General features: G+C 41.2%; 1 protein-coding gene across 1 annotated transcript; it reads left to right on the top strand.

The window, feature by feature from the left end:
* Window positions 1-27,285, top strand: agps (alkylglycerone phosphate synthase). Its single transcript, XM_018675797.2, has 20 exons — window positions 1-253; window positions 3,364-3,453; window positions 4,690-4,780; window positions 4,878-4,998; window positions 5,143-5,217; window positions 6,283-6,354; window positions 6,961-7,040; window positions 8,467-8,547; window positions 9,511-9,636; window positions 9,933-10,041; window positions 14,224-14,351; window positions 14,826-14,877; window positions 16,422-16,498; window positions 16,585-16,697; window positions 18,217-18,286; window positions 19,337-19,398; window positions 20,249-20,338; window positions 21,524-21,623; window positions 21,798-21,855; window positions 25,593-27,285. Exons 1-20 carry the CDS (start codon window positions 69-71, stop codon window positions 25,712-25,714), a joined length of 1,902 nt encoding a protein of 633 aa, XP_018531313.1. The 5' UTR covers window positions 1-68; the 3' UTR covers window positions 25,715-27,285.
* Window positions 27,286-27,880: the final 595 nt, after the last annotated feature.

Raw genomic sequence — 27,880 nt, 5'->3', positions numbered from 1 at the left:
TTTCACTGTACTGACCTCTGACAGCCGCTCATGGATGCGCTCCCTCCTTTCACAAACACGGAAGCAGCATGGCGTCCAACAGCAGCGGCGGCAGCTCTGACAGGCAACGGATTGCACAGCAAAGACTGAGGATAATTGCCGGGCATTTACAGAGACCGGTGGACGGTGACTCGGCCATACTTGCCGCGGAGTGCAAAGCCCAGGGGAGCAAGCCAGATACCTCCAGAGAGGAGAAGACGGTGCCGAGGAGGAGGTACAAGGCTGTGATGGAGTGGTGGACAAGAGTCCATCCTCTGTGCTTTTAGCTAGTTATTAAGTCAAACAGCAGCCGGCTGCCCGGCTACATAAGAACAATGGGGTGACATACACTAACAGACTGACTTCCCTGTCTGCTCGAAACACAATTAACGTGGGAGAACACAGCTAAAGCTAAATTTTTTAGTTAGCCTGCTAGCTAACGTTACAGAGAAGCCATTCATTTGCTACAGAGTGGGTGCGGCTAGGTTTACACAGAGAGTTTAGCGCTGCTGTGGTCGACTCTCTCAAAGTTAGTTAGTCAGCTGCTGTTTTCTCTGTGGCTAATAACAGATAATTTTATTTGTCACGTATTTTATTTGTCACGTATGTCAGGTATTTTGTCAGTGTCAGTGAGGATGTAGAAGCTTGACGGAAGTGTAACCGTTGCGGCTAGTTTTCTGACATTTAAAGTCGTTCAGTCCAGTTGGCAACATTTTCAGTACAAGTCATGCCCTACAACTGTGGACGTTACTGTAACCGGTACTGTTACGTACAGCTGCTACGTTAACCGTTACTATTACATACAGCCGTTACTGTAAATTGTACTGTCACATACAGGCCTTCCTGCAGCCGTTACTGCCGTTGTGGCCCTCACTGTTACCGTTTACTGTAACTGTCACTGATACGCACAGCCGTTACTGTTACATATGGTCGTCTCTGCAACCGTAACTGTTATATTTAGCCGTTACATACTCTTTGTTTTACCACGCAGTATCTGTACGCACACGAGCAGTGTGGTTTATTTGAACTGTACTCTTTTACTAACTTATGTTATTATGGGGATTATCGGATCTCTTCCATAGTAGTTTTTGATTTTTCTCAACTGGATTTCAGGATATGGTGCACCTAAAAAACATGTAATTTGTCGGGAGAGACAGTGAAACTTCTGTCTCTTCTGTTGATCTGATTGGCTAGGACAAGTGGTGGTCTGACTTTCAACCTATTGGCAGCTCAGTTTCGTATGAGGAAACACCACCACACTGTGCTGACATCTAGTGTCAGTCTGAAATAACAACTGTAGCTAAAGGTGAATTGGTACAAGAGTTTGGGAATTTGGCCTTGTGAGATTCATCATGTCCTGTTCTGTTCACTGTGACACAGTGATAATAAAGTGAAATATTATGTCTTGTGGTCATGTTATCCCAGATGGTACTCTTAACTTGAGTCATTTGCTATTTACAGTGGTAGCTTGATAGTTTAGGAAAACAATAATAGAATTGCAAATAGTCAAACAGTCAGTAAGTTTTGTCAGAACAACATGGGACATTGGGTATAGAGCAAAATCATAAAGCTACAAACAGAAAGAGCAGTTCAACAGTGCAATTAAGTTCAGGTACACGCTAGGTGTCAGATAAGCTCTTAGCTTTCTCCTTTTGTTTATTCGAACACAACCATGTGCTGTAATATTGCAAATATCAGCCACTGTTTAGAAAAGTACCAAGAGACTTTCTCACCTGAGCCTTTGCATCATGATACTGACATGCTCAGTGGCACCTTTCTTGTATGGTTAGTTAAGTGGTTTCAGGTTCAGGATTTTCTGGTTTTGTGGGGCCTATGCTGCAGTTTTAGCAACATTTTAATTAAAGGCATGGCAACCACCACTGATGCACTGACAAAGTGATATCCACCTTTGTTTTCATTTAGATGGCTTATAGCCCCCCCGCCTTTACTCGTATTTATATGTCTTTTTCATCTTTTCAATCACTTATTCTGCTGCAACAATGTAAATTTCCCCATTGTGGGACTAATAAAGGATCTTATGAGAGATGAGATCCCACTCAAAGTTTGTCAAAACAAAATCTTAAAGTGCCTCTGCTGTGCCTTTTAACAGAGCCTTGTTAATGGCCTGTCAGTCTGTTGCTGTCAGTAGTTGTTCTCACTGACCTTGCCACACTCTTGCCCCCTTTTACTGATTCATTTTTAGTCAGTATGTTCTGCACCTATGACAGCATATCAGTGGTAATGAGGATTCATTAAAGTATGACTCAGTGTGTCACACTCATTTCTGTTCTCACTCTTAATTTATGGGAAACTCAATTTTGGCAGGTATTAATCTTAATTATGGTTTTTACTTCACTGTGTTAGCATCCCATCCCAAGTGGCTCGTGAGTTATGTTAGTGGTGGTATAGCTGTCTTTCTGCAGCCAGTCTAAGCTGTGTACAGTGTTACAGCATAGACAATGTAGCATCATCTTTGGTTGTGCAGCTTATGATAATAGTGGAATATCCCTCAACAGTAATGGCACAGCAGCATTTTCATTGAGAAATTCCACATCCTCTTTGGTTAGTAGGCTCAGTCATTTTGGGGGAGCACAGTAAGTGGCTACTGGCTGCGTTCCAATGTGGTTGTTGCTTTGACAGTGTAGAACTGGTGCTTGTGTGCTATTTAATTGGATTTTTGTGCTAAATGATCAGCTAAAGCTTCTTAAACCAGGACATAAGTCGGGACTTAATCATAAAAACTGAACAGTATTCAAAGGAGCTCTGGATAAGGATGCCTGCCAGGTGTCATAAATGTGAAATATTTTAATGTGTTAAATGGAAAATGGCAGACAGCACAGAGAGAGTCCATAGCTTCCTTTGTTCATGGATATGCTGTTTGAATGTGTTGCTTCTGCTTCACCATTACCATGTCAACGAGCTGTTTGTTTGCAAGCCTGTCTGCAGAGCGTTGTGTAGTGGTAGGCACCCAGGGGATGTTGTAGGTGTGCCTGTCTGCAGCCTCCCATACTTTAAATTTGCCAACTGATAGCTAGCCCCACCTTAGATGAATCAAAAAGTTGTGAATGACTGAATAAACTGGAGGAGGGTTGACATTTTGTCTTTGCAAAATGCTGTATATCAGTACAAAGTATCAGATTATCAGGAAGGACTTTCCTTTTTATCTCGGGAAAACTGCCCACGGGGGACTGTGGGTGCAAATTAAGAATTTACCAGGTCACCTCCCTAAGGAATCACCTTCACATGTGTTTTTGTAACTACCTCTGATGATATTTCATGTCATGTCTTAAGTGTAAAGCCTATGCGTTGTTAACTTAACCTGTGCTAATATTTATCTTTCCACAGGCAGGAGATTATGAAATGGAATGGCTGGGGATACAGCGACTCAAGATTCCTCTTCAATAAGAAAGGTCAAGCAGAATTTACTGGCAAAAGGTACATTATAATGTCACAAAGCCACTGTTAGGTGTAGTTTTTATACTTAACTGCTTCAATGACTTAGAGAAATCAATACACAGCCTCCCATTTTGTTTTAGTAAAGCTGTTGTGTTAAGCTTCAGCAGTCATTCTTGCTGTGTGATTTGGGGCTGGAGTTGTGCCTTGATCATTTTCACAGCTCATGCTGTGAACCCAGCTTTTGAAATCAGTTGCTGTCGCCTTCCTACGCTCACAGCAATGTGGTGCTACTGCCACCTAGTGGTTGGCATTTGAACTGTTCATTGTCATCTGAGAAGGTCACTGGTTGGGATTTTCAGCTTTCCCAAACTCTGTTGCTCATTAACAGAAACCTCTCTCCAATCTGTTCAAAAATTTAACATTTTATGTTAGTAATTATTGGTGTGTCTCTGGGGAGTTGTGGGTAAACACAGTTATTCACTGACAGTTTAAGAAGAAGGTTTTAGCTTAAATGTCTGAGGGTGTGCAGAAACCAAGTCAGTTGTCCTCAAACTCAAAGTATGACAAAGAATAGTTGGGTCTTTCTGCACCTTTGTCCTTGTTTCTCATGCCAAGAGCAGAAGTAGAGATGGGTCTTGTCATTGTAATCATGACATATGACTTTGGTAGAGACAGCCTTTCCTGTCAAATTGTAAACACGGAGGACTGGTGCAGGGTGAATGAGGATGTATTTTGAGTAATGAGTGGAGCTGAAGAGGATGTTGCACAGTAAATGGTTTCCTCCTGTTCAAGCACTTGCCACTAACTGCTTCGCTCTCTCGACTGAAAAGCTACCTAGGCGGTGTACAGTAACCCCGGCCGGGGCGCAGTTGAATGAATGTCAAAGACGGTGCTCTCCCCCTCCGCGCTCACTGTGACAGAGGCTTTTTCATTATAGAGTGTGTTTCATGGTCTCTTGGACAAAGGCACACCACAGTCCCCTGATGGCCTGGCCCAGGCTGTGCCAGCAGCTCAATTATGCAAGGGATGGTGAGGGCAATCACATGGACAGCACTGTCACTGCTGCTCTGCTTGCCCAATAACCTCATTGGACTCAAACCTCACACTCTATTCTTATTAGAAACAGGATTGGTTTTCCAAGTAAATAAGAGCAGTCAAGCATTAAAATATATTCAGTTCAAGATTTTGACTTTCACTGCTAGAAATCACTAATACATGAGGTTTAGCTGTTTTTGTAAATTGGTTATTTGCTCTATCTGTCTTACTTTCCACCAGGTATAGACTAAGTGGTATGATCATTCCTGGTCTGAAAGATTGGTTTGAATGCACGTTTGGAGCCAGTCTGCAGCATAAAACCCCAGCAACAGTGAGTATTTTTCACGTTTACTTGTCATTCCTTCAGTGAATGGCTAAGAAGAGCACTCAGTCATAGTTCACAATCACAATGGCTTGTTTTGTTTCAGCCCCTTCTGAATAGCAGTGCTGTACAGCCTCCCACTCTTAACGAGGCCTTCGTTGAGGAACTGAAATCCACAGGTATTCCCTTCTCTCAAGATGCAGAGGACCGGGTATTTCGCGCCCATGGTAAGGCATGCTCTTTCTCCTCCACTCTTGTTTATGAACCACCTGCATAACCCTGGATTTTTAATTTAGCAATAATGCATTTAATTGCGGTGATCACATTAAAGTTTCTGTGGACTTATGTCTCATTCTCATATTTTCCTGTAGGCCATTGCTTACACGAGATCTTTGCCCTCAGAGAAGGCAAATTTGGGCGTGTTCCAGATATGGTTGTATGGCCAAGTGAGTTCAGAAGCTGCGTCATCTGTGTGTTTTTTTTTTCCCTCTCTCTTTCTTTTATTGGTCTGTTTTTCTCCTCCTGCATGGCATCGCTGATCCCCTCACTGGCTTAGGTGATTTAAAGGGTTAATCTCTGCAGAGGCAGGGATATTAATATGTATGAGTGGAAGCTTAATAAGAAGTGTCAGGGGGAGGACGGTTGACACCCAATACTCCACAGTCTGGCCCTGCACAGTACACCCATGAATTATGATTCTGAGATTGGTTTTCTGTTGTTATGGCTGGCACTATTTTATCATGCAAATGAGTGTTGACTGATGGTTGAAACTTGATTAGCAGCTTCCCAAATGGGCAGCAAATCACCAAGCAACTGTAGGCATCGTTTCATCCACACTGGCACCAAATGTTAATTTTTCCGACCTCGCAAACACACTCTTGTTTGCCATGTATCTAATAGATATTTTCACCTGTAATTTGCATTTTTCACTGGTCCCTCCAGGTCGAGCTGTGTGTTTTAAGTGGAGGTTTAGTTTGTTGAACTGTAATCCGTAGGCCAAAGCTGTGTATTTAATTGGATGGCAAAATATACTAGAGCACAGGCATTTCTCACTGCCTCTAAAAGCACTTGAGGCCAGTCAAGCACATCCGTGTAGGTGGGTATTGCTGTTCTTCCCACTTGCTCACCACCACAGTGTGAATGGATGCGGGCTCCTTGATTGGCTAAAGCACATTTGTATTGATCCAGCACATCCCACCCCAGAGAGCATAGCTTTATGCAGTATGGCTCCGCCTGAGGAATGCCCCAGGCAAATCACAACCATCAGGCAAATCAAAATGCGCCCTGCCTCTCTGCTGGTCCCCTTGCCCTAATGGCTCAGGCCATATACATTTATTTATTGTTCTATGTATACATGTAGCGTTTTGTGCCATCTTTTATCTCCTTTGTAATGCATCTACTCTTGTTATTATGAGGACACTTAATTTATGAATGCAATAGAGGGAAATAATTGGAAACATTTCCTGTATGATTGCCCCTATTTTTTAAAATGCTATTCTGTGTCTTTGTAGACTGCCACAATGATGTAGTGAAAATTGTGGAACTGGCAAGCAAACATAATGTTTGTTTGATACCATATGGAGGTGAGTTGTGACATTAAAGGTTCTAATCAGCATAATAACCTGTGATGTACTGTATATACAGGACACTAGATGTGTATTTACATTTGATGTACTGTTATACATTATTTATTCCCATCCCATGCTTGTGAAATTAATTTTTTTGTTAATGAGGCCACATAATCTATGAATGAACCTGGTAAATAATGCACTGCTGCCCCCACCCCACCTTGTCTCCTATCATTTACCACTATTGACTATATTATGATGGCAGAATAACAAAAATTGATCTCATATGGTAGTAGAGGAGTTCCTGATTCATGAGAATGATATTATCAATAAAAGTCAGCCCTGAAGCCTTCTGTCATTTTAGAAAAAATGTTACAATCTGTTTTCAACATTCAATGCTAAAGACACATTTCTGTCTGTATGCAGTAAGTACTGAGGTTTGGTAACCAATCTTAGATTCATAAACATATATATATGTTACCAGAACTTATGCTGGTGCAGTATATAGCAAGTAGCTCTGTGTGTGTGTACATATATATGTAGATATATATATATATATATATATAGATAGAGAGAGAGAGATAAGTGTAACTCCTTAATACTGCTGTTTTTCTCTCGCAGGAGGAACCAGTGTCTCTAGTGCTCTAGAGTGCCCCCCAGAGGAAACTCGCTCCATTGTGTCTCTGGATACCTCTCAGATGGTACGTAAGCACCTGTGTCTGTTCATGTCACAAGAGTTGATCTGCAATGATGATTAGAAAAACTGAAAACAAATCAAATGCAGTGTGAAACAGTTTAATAAATACTACCACTGTGAAACTTAGATTGTAACTGTTGTACTGACTTACATTGAATGATACTTTGTAAATTTTTGGTCTCCCATGGATTTAAATGAAGAGTGACAAAATATGAAATTGTATGCCATTAATAGAATGTCACAAAATGGAGCTGTAGCACATGCTTTGACACCATCTTAACTTAAATTGCTTTTCAAAGCTTTTATTTACAGGGCTTCTGTAATGACTTGCATTACATTGTTCTGGTGTAACTGTTTATCTGGTCATTGAGGTTGTAGTAATGGTCTGAATAAAGATGGTCTGTATCACTGATGAGAGACACCATGCCATAAAGTGAGAGGGATATTTTGTCATTACTGAAAAAATGTTAATCTAAACATGTAAATTATTTCTGATCTTTCTGTATATTAGTAATGTTCCTGTATTATTAATTTCAAAACCAAAGCTGTCTTGAGTGTATATTTAGCATGTTGTTGGGGTACAGTTATGGTTCTATGGCATCAGCCATTATACTTAAGGTAGTACCAATGCTCTCACCATGAATGTGAAAAGGTTTTATTGGTTATAATATAAAATGGTGAATATCGTCTCTAGTACTGTACAACCCTTTGATCCAGGCGCACATAGAGGTGATATATAAGCTGTCTGGATGCTGCTAGCCTACCAGTCACTGAGTTTGGTGCCACAGACACCAGTGACCAGTGTTCTGTGTCAGGGGGTCAGAGGTGAGTTGGCTCCAATGGAAGCACATGAAAGGAGCAGTATAGTAGGAACATAAAGTTTATTACCCCTGGAGAATAATTGATGGCAGGTGTGAAATGACCTCCTGCAGGTAGGGGTAGGCCAAGTGCCCAACAGCCCAAATAGGAGGCATATATTTGGAATTAGATGTTAAATTGAGTTTAACCTTGAGGAAACTGACTCTTTTCTCTTTTCTCTGTCCCTCAGCCCCTCTGCACACATTTATCCTCAGACATGTGACCGTCAGACTAGAAGGACATACTAGTGCAAAGCTTTCAATATTGTAAGCAAACTGCCAGGGTACTGTCTCCATGGACAGTTGTTGAAGGAAGTGTTTATATCTGAGATATTTTAAGTCAACATAACAGAGACGTAGGCAGGCTTAGTGTTCAGATGACAGACATGGTGATATATAGCATTTTTATGAAGGTCTTGTAGCCTACATTAAATAAATGGTGTGGTTTTCATTTAGACAAATGAAAAACACAACTTTACAGAGTTTTTTATACTGTACGGCAGAAAACATACAGAATGTTCATTACCTCCTCAGTCATGTTGTTGTTTGCTTCCTTTTTTTTTTTGACCGCAGAACCGCATTCTGTGGGTTGACGAGAAAAATTTAACTGCCCACGTGGAAGCTGGCATCGTTGGTCAGGATCTGGAGAGATTGGTAAGTACTGCCCAGCCATCCATATTCATCACTGAGAGAGCTTACATTACTGTAAAATGTTCCAACAGTCAAGCTGTGTGACCATTCACATGCAGGTTGTCCATGCTCAGTCACCTTGGTACTCTTTGCTCAGAGGATTGAACAGGGTTTAGAAAGGAGTTTGATACAGGAGCAGAGTGCTGAAGGGGAGAGATTAGAGAGTGAGGCAGTGGTCATGAGCAGATGGCACCATCAAGCTAATTCAGAAAAATGGAGAAGGAGCAGGCGTTTGATGTAGAGGAATGCGTGAGCTGCATCTAAAACAGACTCCACTTCTACATTTAGACTGGGCCGTTTTGATGGAGCAGATGGGTCTGCATTATAAACTGCCTTCCAGGGGAGTGTTGTGATAAAACAAGGCCTGATTTTACCCCCGCATTGTGCTTCTGGTGGGGGTTGTTGTTGTAGTTTAAATTCATTATTATTATTATTACTATTAAATGTTCTGCTGACAAATGCAATCTTTTGAGCAACTGCCTTGAGGAGAATGTGTGGGTTCCTGATGACCCCTGATGAATGGTGCATCAGATGAGGGTTCTTGGGTTGCTCAGAGAATTTAAAAAAAAAAATTTTAGCCATAATTTTTCACATGACATAAGTACTCCAGTCAATTATTGGAATTTGACACTGCCCAAATAACACCCTGATCTTCCTTCTTAGTCTTTTCATGCTCTTTCCACTTGGTTTATTTTAGGCCATGGTAAAAAAAAAAAAATCTGTGATGCCATAAAGCCTTGGTTTTAGCACTGCAGCATAATGAGAGCAGTGAAAGTCAGCAGCAGAGTTGCAATTATTTTTTTCCCTTTGCTTGCTCATTCTTTTTGGTTGTTATTAAAACATTCTTGTGGGTTTACAACATCATTGTTTTCCAAATATTTTTGGCTCAGTTTTAAATGTAACAACAAATGCATGTTTTTTTCACAGCTTAATGAGAGTGGTTACTGTACAGGGCATGAGCCTGACTCAATGGAGTTCAGCTCCCTGGGAGGCTGGGTAGCAACCAGAGCATCAGGCATGAAGAAGAACATCTACGGCAACATTGAGGACCTGGTAAGTCACTGACCCTCACCTTTACCTTCCTGCTCGTGTTTGTTCCAAACACAGGACATAGCAGTTAGTTCACAGTAATCAGAAAGGAAATTAATAGCAAAAGTTATTTGGACTTCACCCTCATCACTGAAATGCAGTGCTCACAGTACTAGTTATGAAATGCATTGAAATATGTAGCACTGAAGGCAATATCCAAATTTTATTTGAACATTTGTAAAACTGAAAGAATAGTATACTACTATTTGCATATTTTTGTTTCTAAGTGTTTGATATGTTGCTGTTTTCTTACTGAATAGGTCGTCCACATAAAGATGGTGACCCCTCAAGGTGTCATTGAAAAGAGTTGCCAGGGTCCACGCATGTCCACAGGGCCGGACATTCACCACTTCATCATGGGCTCAGAAGGTTTGCTACCTTTCTCATGTGATTTCAGTACACCAGGGCATGTGGACACGTGTGTGTGAGGTTGTGTGGTAACGTGGGTTTGTGGGTCTGTAAAATCTTTGTGATAAAACAGTAACATCAGGACAGTTCTCAAGCTGTGGACTTCTTACACATTAACCAGCTTCGGTGAAGAAGTGATCTGGAGGGGTGTTAGTTAGGAACCAGCAAGTGTCCTCCCCACCCCATCTGCAGTGCCCTGTCCTTGTGAATGCCCACAGAGAATACTGCCATATGCCAGGTTCCCCCGTACATAATGAGGAGGTTCAGAGACTCTTGGCATCGTTATGTTAAACAGCTGTGGATACAAACTTTATATTCGCCCTACAAAGCTCAGCAATCTGCTCCCTGACTGGGCTGGGATCATGGCAGAAGTTTCCATTTGTACTCATTAGAATTGATTTCAATACCAAGAGAACAGCAGAATAAGAGCAAAATCAAATGTGTTTCAAAGAATTTTGTCATTTATTGCTGAATTACGAGTAATACATTTGCACAAATGCAAGCTTTTAAAAAGTTACATCATGATTACTCTGGTTAATTGAGTTATACAGTAAAAGTCACTATGTGATAATCAGCTTAGACCTGTGTAAACTGGTCACAATCTGGCCTCCTGTTTGGCCAACATTTGTCACATTTGGAATATTTTATGTTAAGTCAGGCAAATTTATTGTTGATCTGCATGACACAGGTAAGGATGGCATTAATAGAATTTCTTTGTGCCTGAAAAATTGTCACATGCAAGTTCATTGGGTTATACAGAGTTCATGTAGTTTCCCTTAATCTTACTTCTCCAAAAGGAAAATTTGTAGGGCAGTGACAACAGTACTGTACATCAGGGTTCTTCTTATCACTTCCCCTGTTGTTAAAATTACAGCCCTCTGGAGTTTTCTGATCTGTTCCAATTTGTGTGAACTAAACATTAAAGGGAACTTTCTCACATACATTTACGTGTATAAAAGCATGTAAAATAATTCAAACATTATGACATGTTAAGATTTTAAGAGGGAATACAGTGTGTGTTTTTTTTTAAGAATCCTAAAATATGGAGAGAAATTAGTTTTGAATAGATGAGTCTCATGTCAGAATACTCAAGTGTTATATCTTTGTGAAACCCAATTTTTGTAGTATTCAGCGTTGTAGGTGTGTAATTGCAGTTCACTTTAATTGCAATTATCACTAATAATACAGTAATAATGCTTCATGTTGCAACATATAAGAGTATGTAGAGTTAAATATCTGAAGGTGAGTTTGCTGCTGGGGATTGGTGCACAAATAGAGATGGGACAGGACCACATGTCTCTTGGAGTACATGTTCTTCTGGGAGGCCTAACACTGGAGCCAAGAGGTCACACCTCCATTTGGTTTCATTAAAATTATCTATCTCCTCACACCAGAAATCCCATCCTGCAGTCTGACAGTAGGCCACAGCAACAACAACAACAAAGCACCACTCTAAAACCCTCAACTTTGCTCTGCATGTTAAGTGGAACGTATCCATTTTATTAGAAATTACTGTGAAACCTTGAGTTTCTCATTCACTGCACAGCAATTGGGTCTCTCTATCTCTCTGACATTGAAGTGGCCTGAATGCAAAGTATTTTCTTCCCCCTTGCTACAACCAGTGTAAAGGATGATTGGAATAATCAATGATAATCCCTTTGTCTTTTAAACACCACTCAGCTACAGAGGATGTGTGAAGCCATCCAGTGCTAAACTAATGTAACTAATTCTTTGAGTCTAAAGTGGTGGCTTCACAGTGGTCAGTGTTGTCCCCACTGTTTTTTTTTTTCATCATAAGTAACATTAAAAACAGAGACTTATAGCGAATAGTTCATCTCCCCAAATACTAATCCTGTAAGACGAGGTTGGTTTAATAGCTTCAGTCATGGTAAAATGGCTTAAGTTGCACTACAGCATTTCTTTGCATTGCAATTGTCCCCCAGGAGTGTTTTTCTGACCTTGCTGTTCTTATTACCTCCCTTTATTTCTTACTTGCTCACCCTCCTTTGCTCTAGCTCCTCCCTAGATCTCTCTCTCTCTCTCTCTCTCTCTCTCTCCCTCTCTCCCTCTCTCCACCCCCCCACCCCCCACCCCACCCTCCCTCCTCCTTTCTCTCCTTCTGTTTCTCTGACTCCTCCTCGCTCACTCCTTCTGCGACTCCTCCTGCCTACCATGAGGAGGGAGGAGTCTTTCTCGGTTAAAGTCTAATGGAGTCACATGTTTTCCAGTGGACCACTAGGGAGCAGCGTGTGGCATGTAGTGTCACATTAGAGGGCTCATTAGAGCCATAACAGGCTGAGGAGGCCTCCTAATGGACCAGCTATGTTCAGGGGAGATACATCTTTAAATGGACATTGTTTGTAGTAATACACCTCACCTCATACATCAAGCTGGGGCAAATCAAAAGCTTTGGTTTACATCTATAAACTCACAAACATTAAACTATAGTTGTAACTAACAATTATTTTTGTTTGTCTTTTTTTGAAAGACAACCCAAATGTATTTAATTTACAATGCTACAAAACAGAAAAAAGCAAATCCTCACATTTAAGAAGCAGAAACCAATATAAGCATTTTGCTCGATACATTACTTGAAGATTATCAAAATTGTTGAACATTACTTATCTGTCAGTCAACAAAGCATTCCAGCACTACTTGAAATGACTGTAATGCAATGTTAATTCATCATACAGTTTCAAACTATGCAACAAGTTTAAAAAAAAATGAGAACAAAATGTGCTGTGAAAATTAATTAGTCCAGTAACAAGAAAACTGGAACTGGACAAAAATATTGACTAGTTTGTAAATTAATCACATTGTTCCTTCTAGCTAGGAAGAAATTTTCACCAGTGAAAGAAAAACATTAAGATAGGTCCCCATAGAAAGGACAGCACTGTAATTAATCTACTAAAGAATAGAAAAGAGAGTAAAATACATACCCACAGTCAGTCCAACATTATATTAGCTAACAGTATAACTTAGAATGTCATCTCAGACAGCCAGTGTAATGGCTAGCTTGTTGCTTTTTGTGTGAATGTTTATGTGGTCTCAAACCAAACAGTGGATGTAATGCTGGTGCCATTAGCAACTGCTACTAGCAACAGAAATAAATATTCTGTTCTGCATGATGTTCTGTTGTTGTCTGTTGTCATCAATGATAATGTTTCACACAATGTTCTTTCCAGACATTTGTCATTTTTAATGGAAGCAGTTATCATAGTTGGGTTGTATGTTATGACACATTGTATCTATTTATCTCATTAAGAAGAAAGTCTGACTAGAATTCCTGCTTCTGAGATTTATTGTAGCAGAAACTGTTGTTTTTTCCCTCATGTGTTTTTCCCAAATGAAAACCCATAGAAAGTCAAAGCCTGCATCTTTTCCATGTGGCTCTCATGTCCTCTTTGTTCAGAGATTGTGTGAGCTTTTATAGTGGTTTCTGCTTTTCTGACCACTCGGTGTAAGTTTCATACACTACTTGTGGCAAAGAGAGAGAGAGAAATCTTATTTAGTAATTAAATGTGAACAGGCTTGTATCATTCCCATGAAAGTCTGAAAAAAATATACGTAATGTGACAGCATATGAAAGTGTGGGTGCTGGAAAATTATTTTCAATACAGCCACTCTTTTTTGTTTTTTTAATAAATGTTATTAATTTGACAGATTTAGGGGATGACAAACATCACTCCCTAGCTACAGTGTGAGAGCAGCTTTTTTTTTTTCTTTTTTTTCAAGTATTAATCCTAGACACATTTGCTGTCTTAGGGAGAGTAGACATGCAATGTGACTCCTTCAGCAGCAGCAGCAGCTAATGACTGACAGTTTTCAGAGTCATAAGGTCAGCCAGAGGTTTCCTCGAACCTGTATATGTGGTACTGCTGTTGGCCTCGGTGCCTTTGATAGAGCCCTGCTTTATTTCTTCATGCTCTTTAGCTGATAAATCTTAGTTGTCCCCTAGTGTGTGGTAGATCTACTAGGTGAAATGTGAGACAAAGGTCACCCAAAAATCCCTTGGGACATGTACCAGAGCCCTGTAAAACAGTCTAAAGTTCCGCTCTAAGAGGGGGTTAGGTCATATAAATTGTGGGAAGTGATTTACTTCTTTTGGTGCCACTCAGAATCTCTCACTGTGATTTTCCACAGGAACCCTGGGTGTGGTTACTGAGGTAACGATGAAGATCCGTCCCATGCCAGAGTATCAGAAATATGGCTCTGTTGTTTTCCCTAATTTTGAGCAAGGAGTTGCCTGCCTTCGAGAGGTTGCCAGACAGGTAACATGTTAATCCATCCTTTAACATGTTGCGCTTTGTTGTTGCTTTCTCTTCCTCTCTCAACATGAGACCAAGACCATAAACTTTTAGTGTGTTAGGGGTTTGCCCAAACATCGGTAAGAACTTTCCAGTCTTTGCTTCATCTCTCCATTTGTGTAAAACTGATCTGCCATCAAAAACCAGAAAAAAATTAAAGTGTATTTTTAAGCTAACTTGTGCTCTCAGCTAAAACACAACAAGCCCAAACTAAGCCAACAGAACTCAGCACCTTTTGAAGCTGTTGCAAAAAAAATACTGTTGCAAAAAAAAATACTGTAACAATACTGTACTGAGACTGTACTGCTGGGACACTGCAAAATGTGATTTTTGATTTTGGTCTGATTTTATCTTGAAGCACAATCGTGTGATATAATTCTGCCATGTTGAAAGAACTATCATTTAAACAAACTAACACAGACCAACTTCTGTTTTCAGAGGTGTGCTCCGGCATCTATACGACTCATGGATAATGAACAATTTAAGTTTGGTAAGTTTTGTTAGATCATTTACAATGTAACCCAGCCTCAGCATATTGCTGCTTTCATTATGTCTTGAATGCAAACATCTAACCATTAGTGCTTTGTGGTAACCCCTCACTATAGAAACTTTTTCATTTTAAAGAAGTGTTATTCTCCTTTAGGCCCCAGTGTAACCTTTGGCTTTGATTAGAGAGCTTTGCAACATGTGGCACGTGGCAGGCTTTTAACCAGCAGCATGATAGCAATCATATTTATTTAGATTTGAATTTTGTTTCATACTGTGTTTTTCCACTATTGTATTGGTTTTTTGCACTGAGCACCTCTGAGAGAAGAACAATGAATGATGATTGGACAGAATGCACTGATTTTATTTTCTGTAGTACTGAATTGTTAAATTGATTATTATTATTTTTGTAGCGGAGTAGCTACGCATACACACACACACACACACACACACACACACACACACACACAAAGAATTGAAACAAGATTAAAAGAAAAAAGATCCTGGCCAAAATTAAGCCGTTGTTACACTGAAGTTTTATGATGTTGTTTCTTAAGGTCTAGTGGAATGCATCTGGTGTTGCCAGAGATCTCTGTAAAGTTCCCCAGTCTCCAGGGATCTCATTATCTCCACTATATTTCCACTTTTCACAGAGTAGGCACTTCTTAGCATTAAGTAGGGAAGATGAAGCGACTAGGTTTTTCACTAATAACTAAAACTCATGGCTCTGTGATACCTTCTTGGGCTTATTAGTGGCTTGTCCTCACTTTTAATCATGTTGGCTGTTGAGTAAGGAGAGTTGATATATTCACAGGTCTTTTTCAGATTGGGACTACAAGTACAATTTAGTACAGCCTGTCTTGATACACAAGATGAAAAATGAGAATGTTGTAGTAAGTAGAAGGGTGTGTTGATATGCAAAAAAACCACAAACCACATAGGGGAGAGTTAAAAGTGAAATTATACACAGTGCAGGTGTAATTTTCTCTCTCTGGATGTTCAGTATTTAATTAACGAGTATGATGGCTGTGAGAGACCTAAAGACCTGCAATCAGATTTTGGAATGGAAACAATTAGAACACTAAGTGATGAAGAGACTTGAGCATGGAGGGAAATAAATGAACTGTTAAGTCTCTGCGACATCACCCGTGACTTCCCCACTGTGATTGATAACCATCCCATTGGCCCCATCCCCTCATTTTCGCTTGTCCACAGGCGCTTTTGTGCGTCCGATCAGGAATAAATCAAAAAGTGTGGGTGAGGAAGACGGATATCGCTGTGTCAACCCCACTTCCCTTCGGAAACCCTCTGATTTATAGTCACTGTCGCTTGCAGCCACTGGCCAGTTGTAAAGTTATTCAAATGTTACCATTTGTTTTTCCTCCTTTTGTTTGAAACCCCAAATAAATTTGACTCACTTGCCCTCTCAGAGCACTGAAGGATGCAAGCAGAAGCAGGGTATGACTAACGTGTGAAAAATATTATCAGTTTTTCAGGCTTGCCTCTTTGTGAATAAGCAGAGCTGGCTTTTATCTGATGCTTTCACAGGTCATGCCCTGAAGCCTCAAGTGTCTTCAATTTTCACATCCTTTTTGGACGGGTTGAAGAAATTTTACATCACCAAGGTAAAAAGATATTTAGAAGGGAACATCACCATTTGCTTGCCACGAGTGTTCTTCATGAAAAATGAATCCAACTCTTTAATCACCAGTTCAAAGGGTTCGACCCCAACCGCTTGTGTGTGGCCACCCTGCTGTTCGAGGGAGATCGTGAGAAAGTCCTGCAGCATGAGAAGCAAGTTTATGACATTGCTGCAAAATTTGGGTAAGTGGTAGTTCTCTCACCTTCACCCTGTCTTAGAACAATTCACTTCACAGAGATCACTTGAAGACTCTGGCCATGTAAGAGAAGAGAAATGACAAAGCACCATTTAGTGGGATTTTAAACATGACATGGAGGTGCCTGAAGCGCTGATGTCACTTTATTTAACCAGCCATTATGTAGTAGCAGTGGAAAGGATGGAGCAGCACAGTTACACATTTCAGACTTGGTCTTCCACCCAGTAGTTTGTCTCAGTGTGGATTGATGGATCACCTGTGGATGTCCTCCTGTCAGGCCAGCTTTTATGTTAAAGTAGGTGTGGTGTGGGCGGTGATAGTGGGGCACAGCTCCCCTCAGGCAGCACAGGGCAAGAGGACAGCCTGGAAGTGCTTTGCTGTAGTGATTGATCATGAAATGGATCGATGAGGACTTTTGTTGGAAATCAGTTACCTGTCAGCCTGAGAGGGATGCCCTCTCTGTCCTGAGCCTGTTTTAAAACCCTAACAGAAGCATAATAGATGGGTTCATCCTAACATTTTAAAGGCATCATCTGCAATGCAACCTCTCTCTTATTGAACCATTTCTGGTTTTATTTCACCAACTTAAAGGGACGAGTTAACATTTGTATTTTCCTCTGTTATATTTTTTCATTTCTTATTATAAAAGATTTTCTTATGGGTCTTTATTTGCTTTAAACTATGTGGGCAGGTTCGTCTTGTAGCAAGAACCACAGCAGCTTATGTGTGTGGTGAAATCAAATCCAAATGAAAATTAGTTTTAACGGTTTTAATGTGCTTCTTGGAGAATTATTTTCTTGAAAGTCAGCAAAATCTGCAAAAGTACATACTTTGTATACAGATAGAAGTTTGCATTTAATCATGAAAGTTGGTCAACAAAAAGGCTTCCTTGTTTAATGAAACCTTAATTATTCAGGAACCAGCACTTCATTATGACTCCAGGGACATGCCAGGGATCCCCCGTGCTCCTCACTGGTCGATGTCACCTTTTTCTTCCTGGGTAATTTTTACCAATCATGAATTGCTGTTAGTGTTACTGTCAGGCTCAATGCCCAGATTTGCACGTAGCTGGAGCACTGCCCTGGTAATAGCCTGCAATTAAATCATAAGAAACTTGTCAGTTACATGCAGCACCCACTGCTTTATTGCATTATTTCAAATAAATTGTGAACACCCATCAGATCAAGTGCCAGTGATGGATTAGTGCGGTTCTGTAAGGAATATTTTCTTGTAGTGTTTGGAAACAGGAAGAAGAGTGAAAATCAATATAGTGATTTTCTATTGAGCTTGGCCTGATTAGTTTGGGAGGTAGATGAAAATCTGATTACCCACTGCAGGTGATGGATGTGTGGCTGACCTGTGGCGATGCACGGAGCATAGCGTCATTGATCTGTACGTTGTTGGACTGACAGGCTCCCACGCAGCTGTTGTGAGTGTGAGCGGTCAGAGCAACAAAGCTAAAAGAAAAGAGCTGTTAAATATTAACCCTGTTATCTGCTTTACAGGGGCCTGGCAGCTGGAGAGGACAATGGGCAGAGGGGCTACATGTTGACCTTCGTCATCGCTTACCTCCGGGTGGGTCACTCCTCTGGCTTTTTTTTTCAGCCCAAGCTGATGGGCGGGTGGGGTGACGCGGTCTGACAGCAGATAGGATAGTGACCGACACAGAAAGGCTGCAGAATGTGACCCGGGGAGGTCTTTGAATTTGATCTGGTCACAGTTGTTGTCAGGGTGTCTAACACTGAGGTATCTACATCATGAGGACAGCACAGTGGCTGCAGTTAGAATGACAATGGAGAGTTGTCTTAAGTCAGTTCTGTCACAGAAACATATAAAGAGATTACTGATAGCTTTCTGCAGTGACTTTTTTTTTTACTGCTATGTACACAAAAACTGTGTAATCAGCGTGGGGTATTTTCAGTGCTAGATTTCTCCTCCTTCAAGCTGATATCTGACACAGAAATCAGTTTCCAGAGCGGGACAGATACACTCTTCAGCCTCCTCTTGCAACTGACACACTGTTTATACAAATGATGACTTATAAAGACAAATTTTTCCTCTCTCACAAAATCTAAGCATCTCAGCCACAAGCCACATGAATTTGAGCTAAAAATGAGCTAAATATGTGAAATTTCATGAAGAAAGCAGTTTTAAAAAAAGAAGTTTTAAAATTGCTTCCACATTTTTACTGTATACATTTCATAGAGATGCATTCAGACAAAAAAACTTCAGTCACGTTGTAAAGGAAAACTGTGAGAGCCTTTTCTTCTGTTGCACTTAATGATCCAAATACACCAGCAAAACAAAACAGAAAAATAACAGAAAATCCTCAAACCAACCAAAAAAAGCAAAGGCAAGAAAATTTGGTATCATCAATACAATTAAAATCAGTAAGCCACCATTCCAAAAAATGGTTGGGGATGGAGAAGAAACCTGATTACTAGCCAGCAGATGTAGATTTTACAGTAACTGGGCAACTACAGTGCATGTAAACCTGTTGTTCTATTACCTGTATAATCCGATTTCCCCCAGTGTTCTCATTTCTTTTCTGCAGGTAAAGGTAACTGAATGACCTTTCACTGATTACTGATCAGCCTTCTAATGTTAACATTTTATTCTGCACAGGACTTGGGGATGGACTACTATGTGATTGGGGAGTCCTTTGAAACCTCTGTGCCTTGGGACAGGTAGATACACTGATATGAGCTGTGGGCTTTCCTCGTTTAATTTAAATAGCTGTTAACATTCTTTACTCACCACCCACACATTCAGTCCAGAAAGAGTCCTCTGTCTTCATCCCACTCCTGTTTTCCCTCCTTTCGTTTATTTCTCTTTGCCTCTGTCTTTCACATTCACCTTCATGCCTGCCTTCTCCTCCCTATTAACCAACTCTGCGTTGGCGGAAGCATTGCCTCTTCAGCCTACAAACCCACCATATTATTATTGATACACACACATGCACGCAGTGGAGATACCCATGTGTGTGCGCAGTGCGGGAAATGTAACGTGAGGCACAGATTCATCTCTCATCCATATGTGGTGTTTTGTGCATTTTCTACATGTTTTCATCATTGTTTTTTTTTTTTTTTTACATACACACACACACAACAAACAGGAGCACACTCAGCTCCTTGTTGTGTAGCATGCCCGACGGGAGAGACCAAGAGATCAGGCACTGAGGCGAGCATATGTGCCTGGCTCATTACCCATCCTCTTCCCCATCCTCCACACTCCACACACGGCTGCACATGCCTAGGACTGGCGGCCATTTCCACACCACAATTGCCATCATGTTAGTCGGTCTCTCCCCCTCCTCCTCTCTCCTGGCCTTGTGATCTTTTTCTAAATTGTGATAATTTTGTATTGCTAATTAATTCATTTTAAAGTAGATGCCCCCTACATGTGACTAAACAAATATTGCAGTATGGACTGCACCCTTAAAACATTTCAAGAACAAGTTGTAACATTACAAAGTCTCATTTTGTTTCTCTTCTGTTCTGACATGACTTCTTCAATCTGCCATTTTCTTTCTTCTAGGGTGTTGGACATTTGCCGGAATGTGAAGGCACGCATTGTTCGAGAGTGTAAAGAGAGGGGAGTGCAGTTTCCACCTTTATCTACATGCAGGTATTGTTTTAAAACAACATAAATTGAGCCTGAAGGCATCTTCAGAATCTCATGCTACTCAACAGATCTCACAAAGGATCCTAGTAGTGGATTAATACATATTTAGTACTAGCAAGTATTTGCAGCAGCAGGAAGATATATGAGGGATTGATTCATAATAAACCACAGTAAAGCCCATATTTAGTGTAATGAAGGAACATGTCACCCAGTGCAACAGTGTGAATCACTGATGTGTTTGTAATAGTTTTTGGACAACTATGAAGGTCTGTGGCACAGAGGAATATGATATAAGGCTTCAGAACCACAGGAGATACTTGTTAGTAGGATCAATTTATTGATATTGTTAGTAGGATCAATTTATTGATGGTTTTCATCTAATTTGATGACAATAAGAAAAATATAGGATAAAAAACACATTTTTTCAATACCAGAAAGTAATGAGGTTCCATACCCAGACCCAGACCTGCCCCCAACCCCTAGTGAGTTAGCGAAAGCAATACAGACAGACAGACAATGTGACAGACGGCTCGCGGTTGAGGAGCACCAGGCTGCAGCTCGCCGATTGAGGACCGATTAGGCCTCAGCCTGATTATGCTACAGCCATTCATTTCCCGGCTGCAGTCTGTCACATGATTGATTTGTCCATTTAACCTTTAGAATAGTCAGTGTACCAGGTGATGGGCCATGTCAAATGAACAAGGGCTCTGCACCCTGCACCCCTACAGAGAACAGGGCCAATGAGAGAAAATGCAAAATAAAGAAGCATTTTACTCTCAACTTAAAGATTATTACACATGTTCTTCCAGAGAAAATGCCTGAATTCAAGCTGCATTTTATTTATAAGCAGCTACGTGAACGGTGAAGATATTTTGTTATTTGTAAAACAAAAAACTGATCAAGCTTCTGCTCCACACAAAAGTGACAGTTGAGTCATCTTGTTACCTGCTGTACAAATGTGGTTCAGGTAAAAGCATTTGATGTCCATTTAATGTCTGATAATATTATGTTATTAAAGGTAACAGTAGTTCCACGCTGCCTCTGCTTTCTGGAAACCATGAATGGAACTGAGATCAGGGGTTCATTGGGGAAAGCCAAACCTCCCACACTGCTCTTTAAATTCAATTAAATTAGATTTTCAGAGAAACAGTAGTCTTTTCTGATTATTTAAACCTGTGGTTTTTATAGGGTGACTCAGACATACGACGCTGGTGCCTGTGTCTACTTTTACTTTGCCTTCAACTACAGGGGACTCAGTGATCCAGTGCATGTGTATGAACAAGTGGAGGTAAGTCCAGTTTAATTTTTATCAACATTACGCCATAGTCCAGTGCTTTCGTAGAATATTATTACATGTGATGTGATGATATGTTGACTCTCCAGCACCCCACTGAGTCAATGTCAGAATCTAGTGTTATATAATATGACAAATACGAGTGTGGTTTTATTTTTTGTTTCCCAGCATGCAGCTAGAGAAGAAATCCTTGCCAATGGAGGAAGCTTGTCACATCACCACGGAGGTACTAAAATCAAAAAAATTCATGCTAAAAATATCAAGTCTGTTTTTGCAAACATGTACTGTGTACAAATGAAAACAGGTGCACATATTGCACCCTGAAGTGGATGACAGTTTTAAAAGATGAGCGTTTATATTTGCATCTTCTCCTAAATTAGAATTTATGAAAAGAGGTCGTTCTGGGTGCCAGTGACAGAATGGCAAGCTTTCCCAGCATGCTCTTCCATCCGCGAACAGGCACCCAGTCGTGCTGTAAATGTGCATTTGGTCAGAAATCTTTCATTGGTTCCTTCACATGTCCAAAATATCTTCCTGCAGCTCAGATGAATGGCTTTGACTCGGATATTTGTTCATTTCAGCAGTGACCAAATGAAACGTGAGCAGGGGAGGGCGGTGCAACAACTCTCTGGGCCCCATCAGGGCTAACCGAAATGGCTGCCTTATCTATATTGCCATCCGCCTCGCTGTTTTCATACATCACTTCAGGCTATTCATCACACCTGTCAAAAACAGTATGCAGTGAATCAGCTGCGATATTAAATCACAATTTTTCCTGAAGGCGGGGACGGGTTCAAAATTAAAAGATTGCTAATAAAAAGGAGGCGGCAGGCCAGGGTAAATGATGCAGCCGTTATCGCCGGCTGTATACTGACCTCCAAACGGTGGCCCGGCCACCCCGAGCAGCACAGGGAGGTGACAGGGGGGAGAGGAGGGGATATTGATGCAGCTCCCATGTGCGAGGCCCACTCTGTAATTGTGATTAATAACAGTGGGGCTCGCTATCTGGGCGCAGACAGGCCGGTTTGTCTGCCCACAATCAGCAGTTGACAAATGGAGCTAGTTTCACTGGTTTTTGTGTATCAAACAAAACAGATGTAGTCAAGGATGGTGAGGTGGGAGGGCACCGGAGGAAATATACATTTTTGTGGCCTTGTGTTTACAGCAGGTCAGCACTGTGCTGCGTGGGCATAGGTAAGGGAATTTGGGTGTGTGGAGCATTCTACTTCTTTCTCAGCAGGACATAATACTCACACCACTATGTGTAGACTGCTTTCCAACACAAAAATGATGTTGAGTTTAACTTTGGAAAGAGTCAGATTTATAAGGCTTGCTCAGAGGCAAAAACTCTGTTATATGTTTGATTATTCTTTGGTTCTGAAAGCCAGAATGCTGGGAGAAATGTCCTCTTTAACTAGGTCACTAGTGTTGTAGCGGTGAAGAGTTGTTGAACATCCATCACCAGGAGAGTCATCCATCTATCAGCCCTGCACCGCGGCTTCTCAGCCTATACTCTGCCTCGGCCATATCACAGGAAAGCAGGGCCACTGCCTTACCCCGTCTCTCATGTCCTGACCCCCATTTGTCAGAGAAGCCAGGTGAGAGTGAGGACAGCATGTCAGAGGGGCGAAGCTCAGCTCGGCCTCTACAGTCTCCTCTGAATGAGAGCCACTCCAGGGTGCCCGCCATTCCCATCTCACCTTGTGGCTCCACATAGCTCCAATCTCTCTAAGTCTGCCAACTGCACTTCCACACAGGTCACTGCACTCAAGAGATAAAAAAATGACCTGATTTAGTGAAGCTTCCCTCATGCCATTTGCCCTGTGTTTCCCCAGGCTTTTCCACACAAGAGAAATATGCCACCTTTTTTTTCTTTAAAGAAAAAAAATCTGTCATTTAAAATAACTACCTGCACTTCTTTGCATGTCTCAGCTGCATAGACCAAGCATGGTGAGATTGATTGCAATAGCAAGCAAAAAAGAGAGAATATGACAAGATAGATGTGTAAATTATCACTGTGATGGAGGCAATGATGCAGTCCCAGCACCTTCTGTTTTCTCTCCTTAGAGGAGGGAGGGATGGAGGTGGAACATGGGGGAAGGACTGAGGAGGAGGAGGAGGAGGTGGTAGAGAGCAGCATACTTTCTTAGTTATTGGGTAGCAGCTGATTGGTCCCTCTGTCACCATCTGGAGGTTTGTGTGGTATCAGAGTCTCTGGTGACCCCGCTGTCTGCCCTGTTTTGTCAGGAGACGGGCCTCACACGCCTCATGGCTGATCCCCATCTGGCGTTTCCTGGCTGGACTCTGATAACACAGTGCTCTAATGTGTCAGGGTGGCCCCCCTCCCTCAACGTGCCCCATTAACACAGGGGCTCCATGCTACTGATGCAGAGGAGGGCGTGTGAACACTCTCATCCCACACCTTCCTATTTTCAGGCCCCTGTATCTAATCTCAAGTGATTACAGTGCTGGGTGGAAGTGTTTACCCAGTGAGCAGCACCTGTTCCAGGCTGATCTATTCTCAAATTTATCTTTTTGAGTTTTGGAGTAAAGATATTGAGTGTTTTTCTGAAACTGACATGACCTCCAAAAGTTCATATTTACCCAGCTCTGATCTTGAAGTTAATTTCTGCAGTCACTCCAGACTAATATTTCACCAGTTACTGTATTTTCTTTATTCATCGTCATTTCTCTTTCAGTGTATCTGGCGTAAAGTCCTTTGATTAAGCCCTTTTGCTTTATTAAGGCCTTAATTAAGGTCTTCTGATTATGACTACTTATTGTTTTAAAACTGATTTTCTCTGTAAAATGTTTCAACCTCCAGCTGCTGCAGAGGTGCTCTGATTATCCAGTGTTCACGGGTGCATACTATGTAAATGCAACGTTGCAGTTTGATTCAGGCTGCCAACTAAAGCTGCAACTAACAGTTATTTTTAAATGATCAATTAATTTATAATTGTTTGGATCAGTATTTTAGTCAAAAATATCCAAAAATCATGAAAGATGTCACAGTTTCACAGTATCTAACTGGCCAGTTGTCATCTTAGCTTCTTTGTCTGTCTCCTCCATCTCAACCATCAAATAAAAGCAAAAAAAATGTAGAAGCTAATTAGAGATTGTTCCTGAGTAAAGCGCATAACATGATGCAGCTTTATTCGCTCATAGAAAATCAAAGTTTCTATTTTATTTGAAGTTTTCCAACAAGAGTTTGCCTCCAGTGAGGTTTCCCAGTCCTCTGCAGTCACCAGACCTCTCGCTGGCTCCAGACTCTCCACTAAGAAACCTGCAGGGTACAGACTCTGCGGAGTATGTCGGACTGGACAGCTGGTGAAGCAATGGGCACCCTCACTAGGCTTCATGCCACAGCCACACTCACTCCTCAGGTTGTGTGTGTTTGGGGGGGCTTTGAAGGAGAGAGGGTGGAGAGCCAAAGTCCTGTTGACAGAGGACCATTGTGTGGTGCTCCGCGGTTGGCTTCGGCACCCTGTTGGCTATCAGGCCAGTGTCAGAGGGAGCAGAGTGGCGTTCAGGACAAGCAAGCACAACACCCTCGCAGGTCAGCTGGAGGAGCGCACTCGTGTGCACAATGAGACAGAAACACACACAGAAAACGCCCTGGTGACTCTGGAGGGAGGGAATTGGAGGGGAGTGGTGGCTCAAAGAGCGAGGGAGCCGGGGACGGCCCGCTACAACTGCCAGCCGGCCTCCTCCTCTGGGAACACACAGAGCCTAATGAGTTTGATAGTCTGCTGAGCTCCATAAATCATGCCATGCAAAACATTTCTCCTCTCTGAATAAAAGCATTTATCACCCTCTGTTTATTCACTCACTCTCACAAGATTGATTGGCTCCCAGCAGCCTGCTGAGCAATCAGCCGTGCCGATTCCTCTATTTCTCCCCCTTCGGTCTTCTTCCTTGAGTTTATTTATTTATTTATTTTCTCCTCTCTCCTCTGTCATTCAGTGGGGAAACTTCGGAAGGAGTGGATGAGAGAGACCGTCTCTAATGTCGGTATGGGGATGCTCAAGTCTGTCAAGGACTACGTGGACCCCAATAACATCTTCGGAAACAGGAACCTCCTCTAATTTTCCCCACTCCTGTCCATCTTTGTCTCACCTTTTTCTAAAAGCGTCTTGTGCGTTTTGGATTAATAGATACTAAATGTGAATTTAAAACGGACAGAGATCTTTTCCATCAAAAGTGTCATTTGGTGCCATGTATTGATTCACCCAAACCTTTTTCTTTTACATTATATTGCACTTAATATGCTGTAACAATCATTGTCATTCATGTTGAAGCTCATTTGTTGTGTCATGGCCTCAGCTTGTTGGAGCGAAGTGGAGCCATGATGCATTCTGGCATGATGCAACAAAATCTTGATTTTTGTCACATTTGCTTATGTTTAACTATTTCCTAAATATCCTTGCCAACATAGTTAACCCTTAAATTACTTTTGATTTTCCTCTTTTTGTGTGTTTGTGTGTGAGTGTGTGTATGTGTGTGTTTGGCACTTCTTTAGTGGTAAGTTCTTGAAGAATGCGCTTTCTAAAGCTCTGTGCCTTTCTAAAGTCTGCCTTCCCCTTCTCCTACCGCACACACTGCTAGTGTACAATGAGTCCCTTTGTGAAGCTAAACAGACTTGGACATGATGTTTTTAGTGTCTCCTGTTTGTCTTTTTCATGCCCTCATGCCTTTTGTTGTACTGAGCTATTGCCATAAGAGACTTTCTCGACTGTATGTGTGCGTGTACCTCTGCTGATTAACTTATTTGACTAAACACCCCTCGCCTTCAGCCCCTCTAAAATGTAGTACAATATGATTACAATGAGTGATACTCCTTGTGTGTTTAGTTTTTGTACTGAAATTGTTTTCCTTGCATGGTTTGTTACTGAGAAAGTGACGTTGGAGTGGGGAAAAAAAGCCATTGCGTCTTTCAATAATGCCTGCTTCAGTGTAACAGCATTTGCAGTCGTAGGCCTCTGGATCCTGGTGCTCATGTTGTACCAAAGACTCGACACATCAGATCATGCAAACATACTGTAAACATTTGTTTAATTATGTTTAACCACCATCATCACACAGTTATTAACATCATGCACAGCTGAATTAGATTTTTTTAAACCGCATATGCAAAGATAACTGAGAACTGTAAAATGTTTATATTTGTTAATGATGCACATGCTTTACCTTTTTATTTAACTCACTTACGTCACGTTTCATATGTTAAAGACGCTGAATTGAATTATTTCTGCTCTATATAATTGCTGTTGCCCAGAAATTCCCCAGCTCCTGAGGTAGTTGACCTTGATAGTGTATCTGTATTGTATAAAAAGTTTTTGGAACTATTACTGTAATGCACTGCAATTTGATACCAGACATACCATTTACCCGTTCATTTTGAGATAGCTTTAGCCTTAAGAGAGCTTAGATTTTTCTGGATCACCATGTCCTTTTAGTTCTTAATATCCCCTTCTTCCAAATAAAAAGACTTGTTTGGGACCCTCTGCCTGACATTGAATCCCCGTGTCAAAAACGTGCGAGAGCTTTTGAATGTTATGTACCTTTTTCTTGTTATTTTCCATTTCTCTTAACAATGTAGTAACATCAGAGTACATTTTGTCAAAGCTGTTTGTGCAATACATTGAACTAAAACATCCCAGTTGTTGATTTTTCTTTGCATGCACATGCACGGTTGTTAGTAAAGCAGAAACCCCTCCCCTCTACCCCCCACCCCCTCTACATTATGTCCTATTCAACTCTTGAATAGTTGCCTGTATTTATGTCGTCAGGAGTTGCTGGGAGGGTCAACAAGAGCCCGAGAGGAGGTTTTTGTTTGCTCTACCTCTACCTGCACGACACTGAGAGTTTAACAGAGCCTGTCTTTTGCTTCCTTTTTTTTTTTTTTGTTTGTTTGTTTTACACACAGGCTCATCTTCACCCACACAGCCACCCACACACTGCCTGCTGACGTCACCACCACCTATCAGCAGCAACAGAGCTCAGCCTTGGACGATGAAATACACTGCAGCCATTACACCCTCACACTGTAGTTTAATACTGAGGATTGTGTGAATGAATACGTTGGATATAAATACGACATGAAGGATTTTAACATTAATCGCTATAACTGTCAGTGTTATAAGTAATATTGATTAGAGACTCACATATTTGCAGCTAATTCCCATTTTCTTGTTAAATATGTTGTCTTACAAAATCTGACTGCATCATGCAATTTTTCCTTTAACTGTGTC

The sequence above is a fragment of the Lates calcarifer genome, linkage group LG1 (assembly GCF_001640805.2).
Source record: "Lates calcarifer isolate ASB-BC8 linkage group LG1, TLL_Latcal_v3, whole genome shotgun sequence".
NCBI classification, from domain to species: domain Eukaryota; kingdom Metazoa; phylum Chordata; class Actinopteri; family Centropomidae; genus Lates; species Lates calcarifer.
The sequence above is the reverse complement of the archived record's forward strand: the minus strand, read 5'-3'. Positions and strand labels throughout refer to the sequence as shown.

Bases quoted from the DNA above. Each gene is read 5' to 3' on its own strand.
- agps (XM_018675797.2), top strand. From the start codon at position 69: ATGGCGTCCAACAGCAGCGGCGGCAGCTCTGACAGGCAACGGATTGCA. The intron at 6,355-6,960 runs GTGAGTTGTGAC...TTTCTCTCGCAG, and splicing joins TTGTTTGATACCATATGGAG to GAGGAACCAGTGTCTCTAGT. The intron at 21,624-21,797 runs GTAAGTCCAGTT...TTTGTTTCCCAG, and splicing joins ATGTGTATGAACAAGTGGAG to CATGCAGCTAGAGAAGAAAT.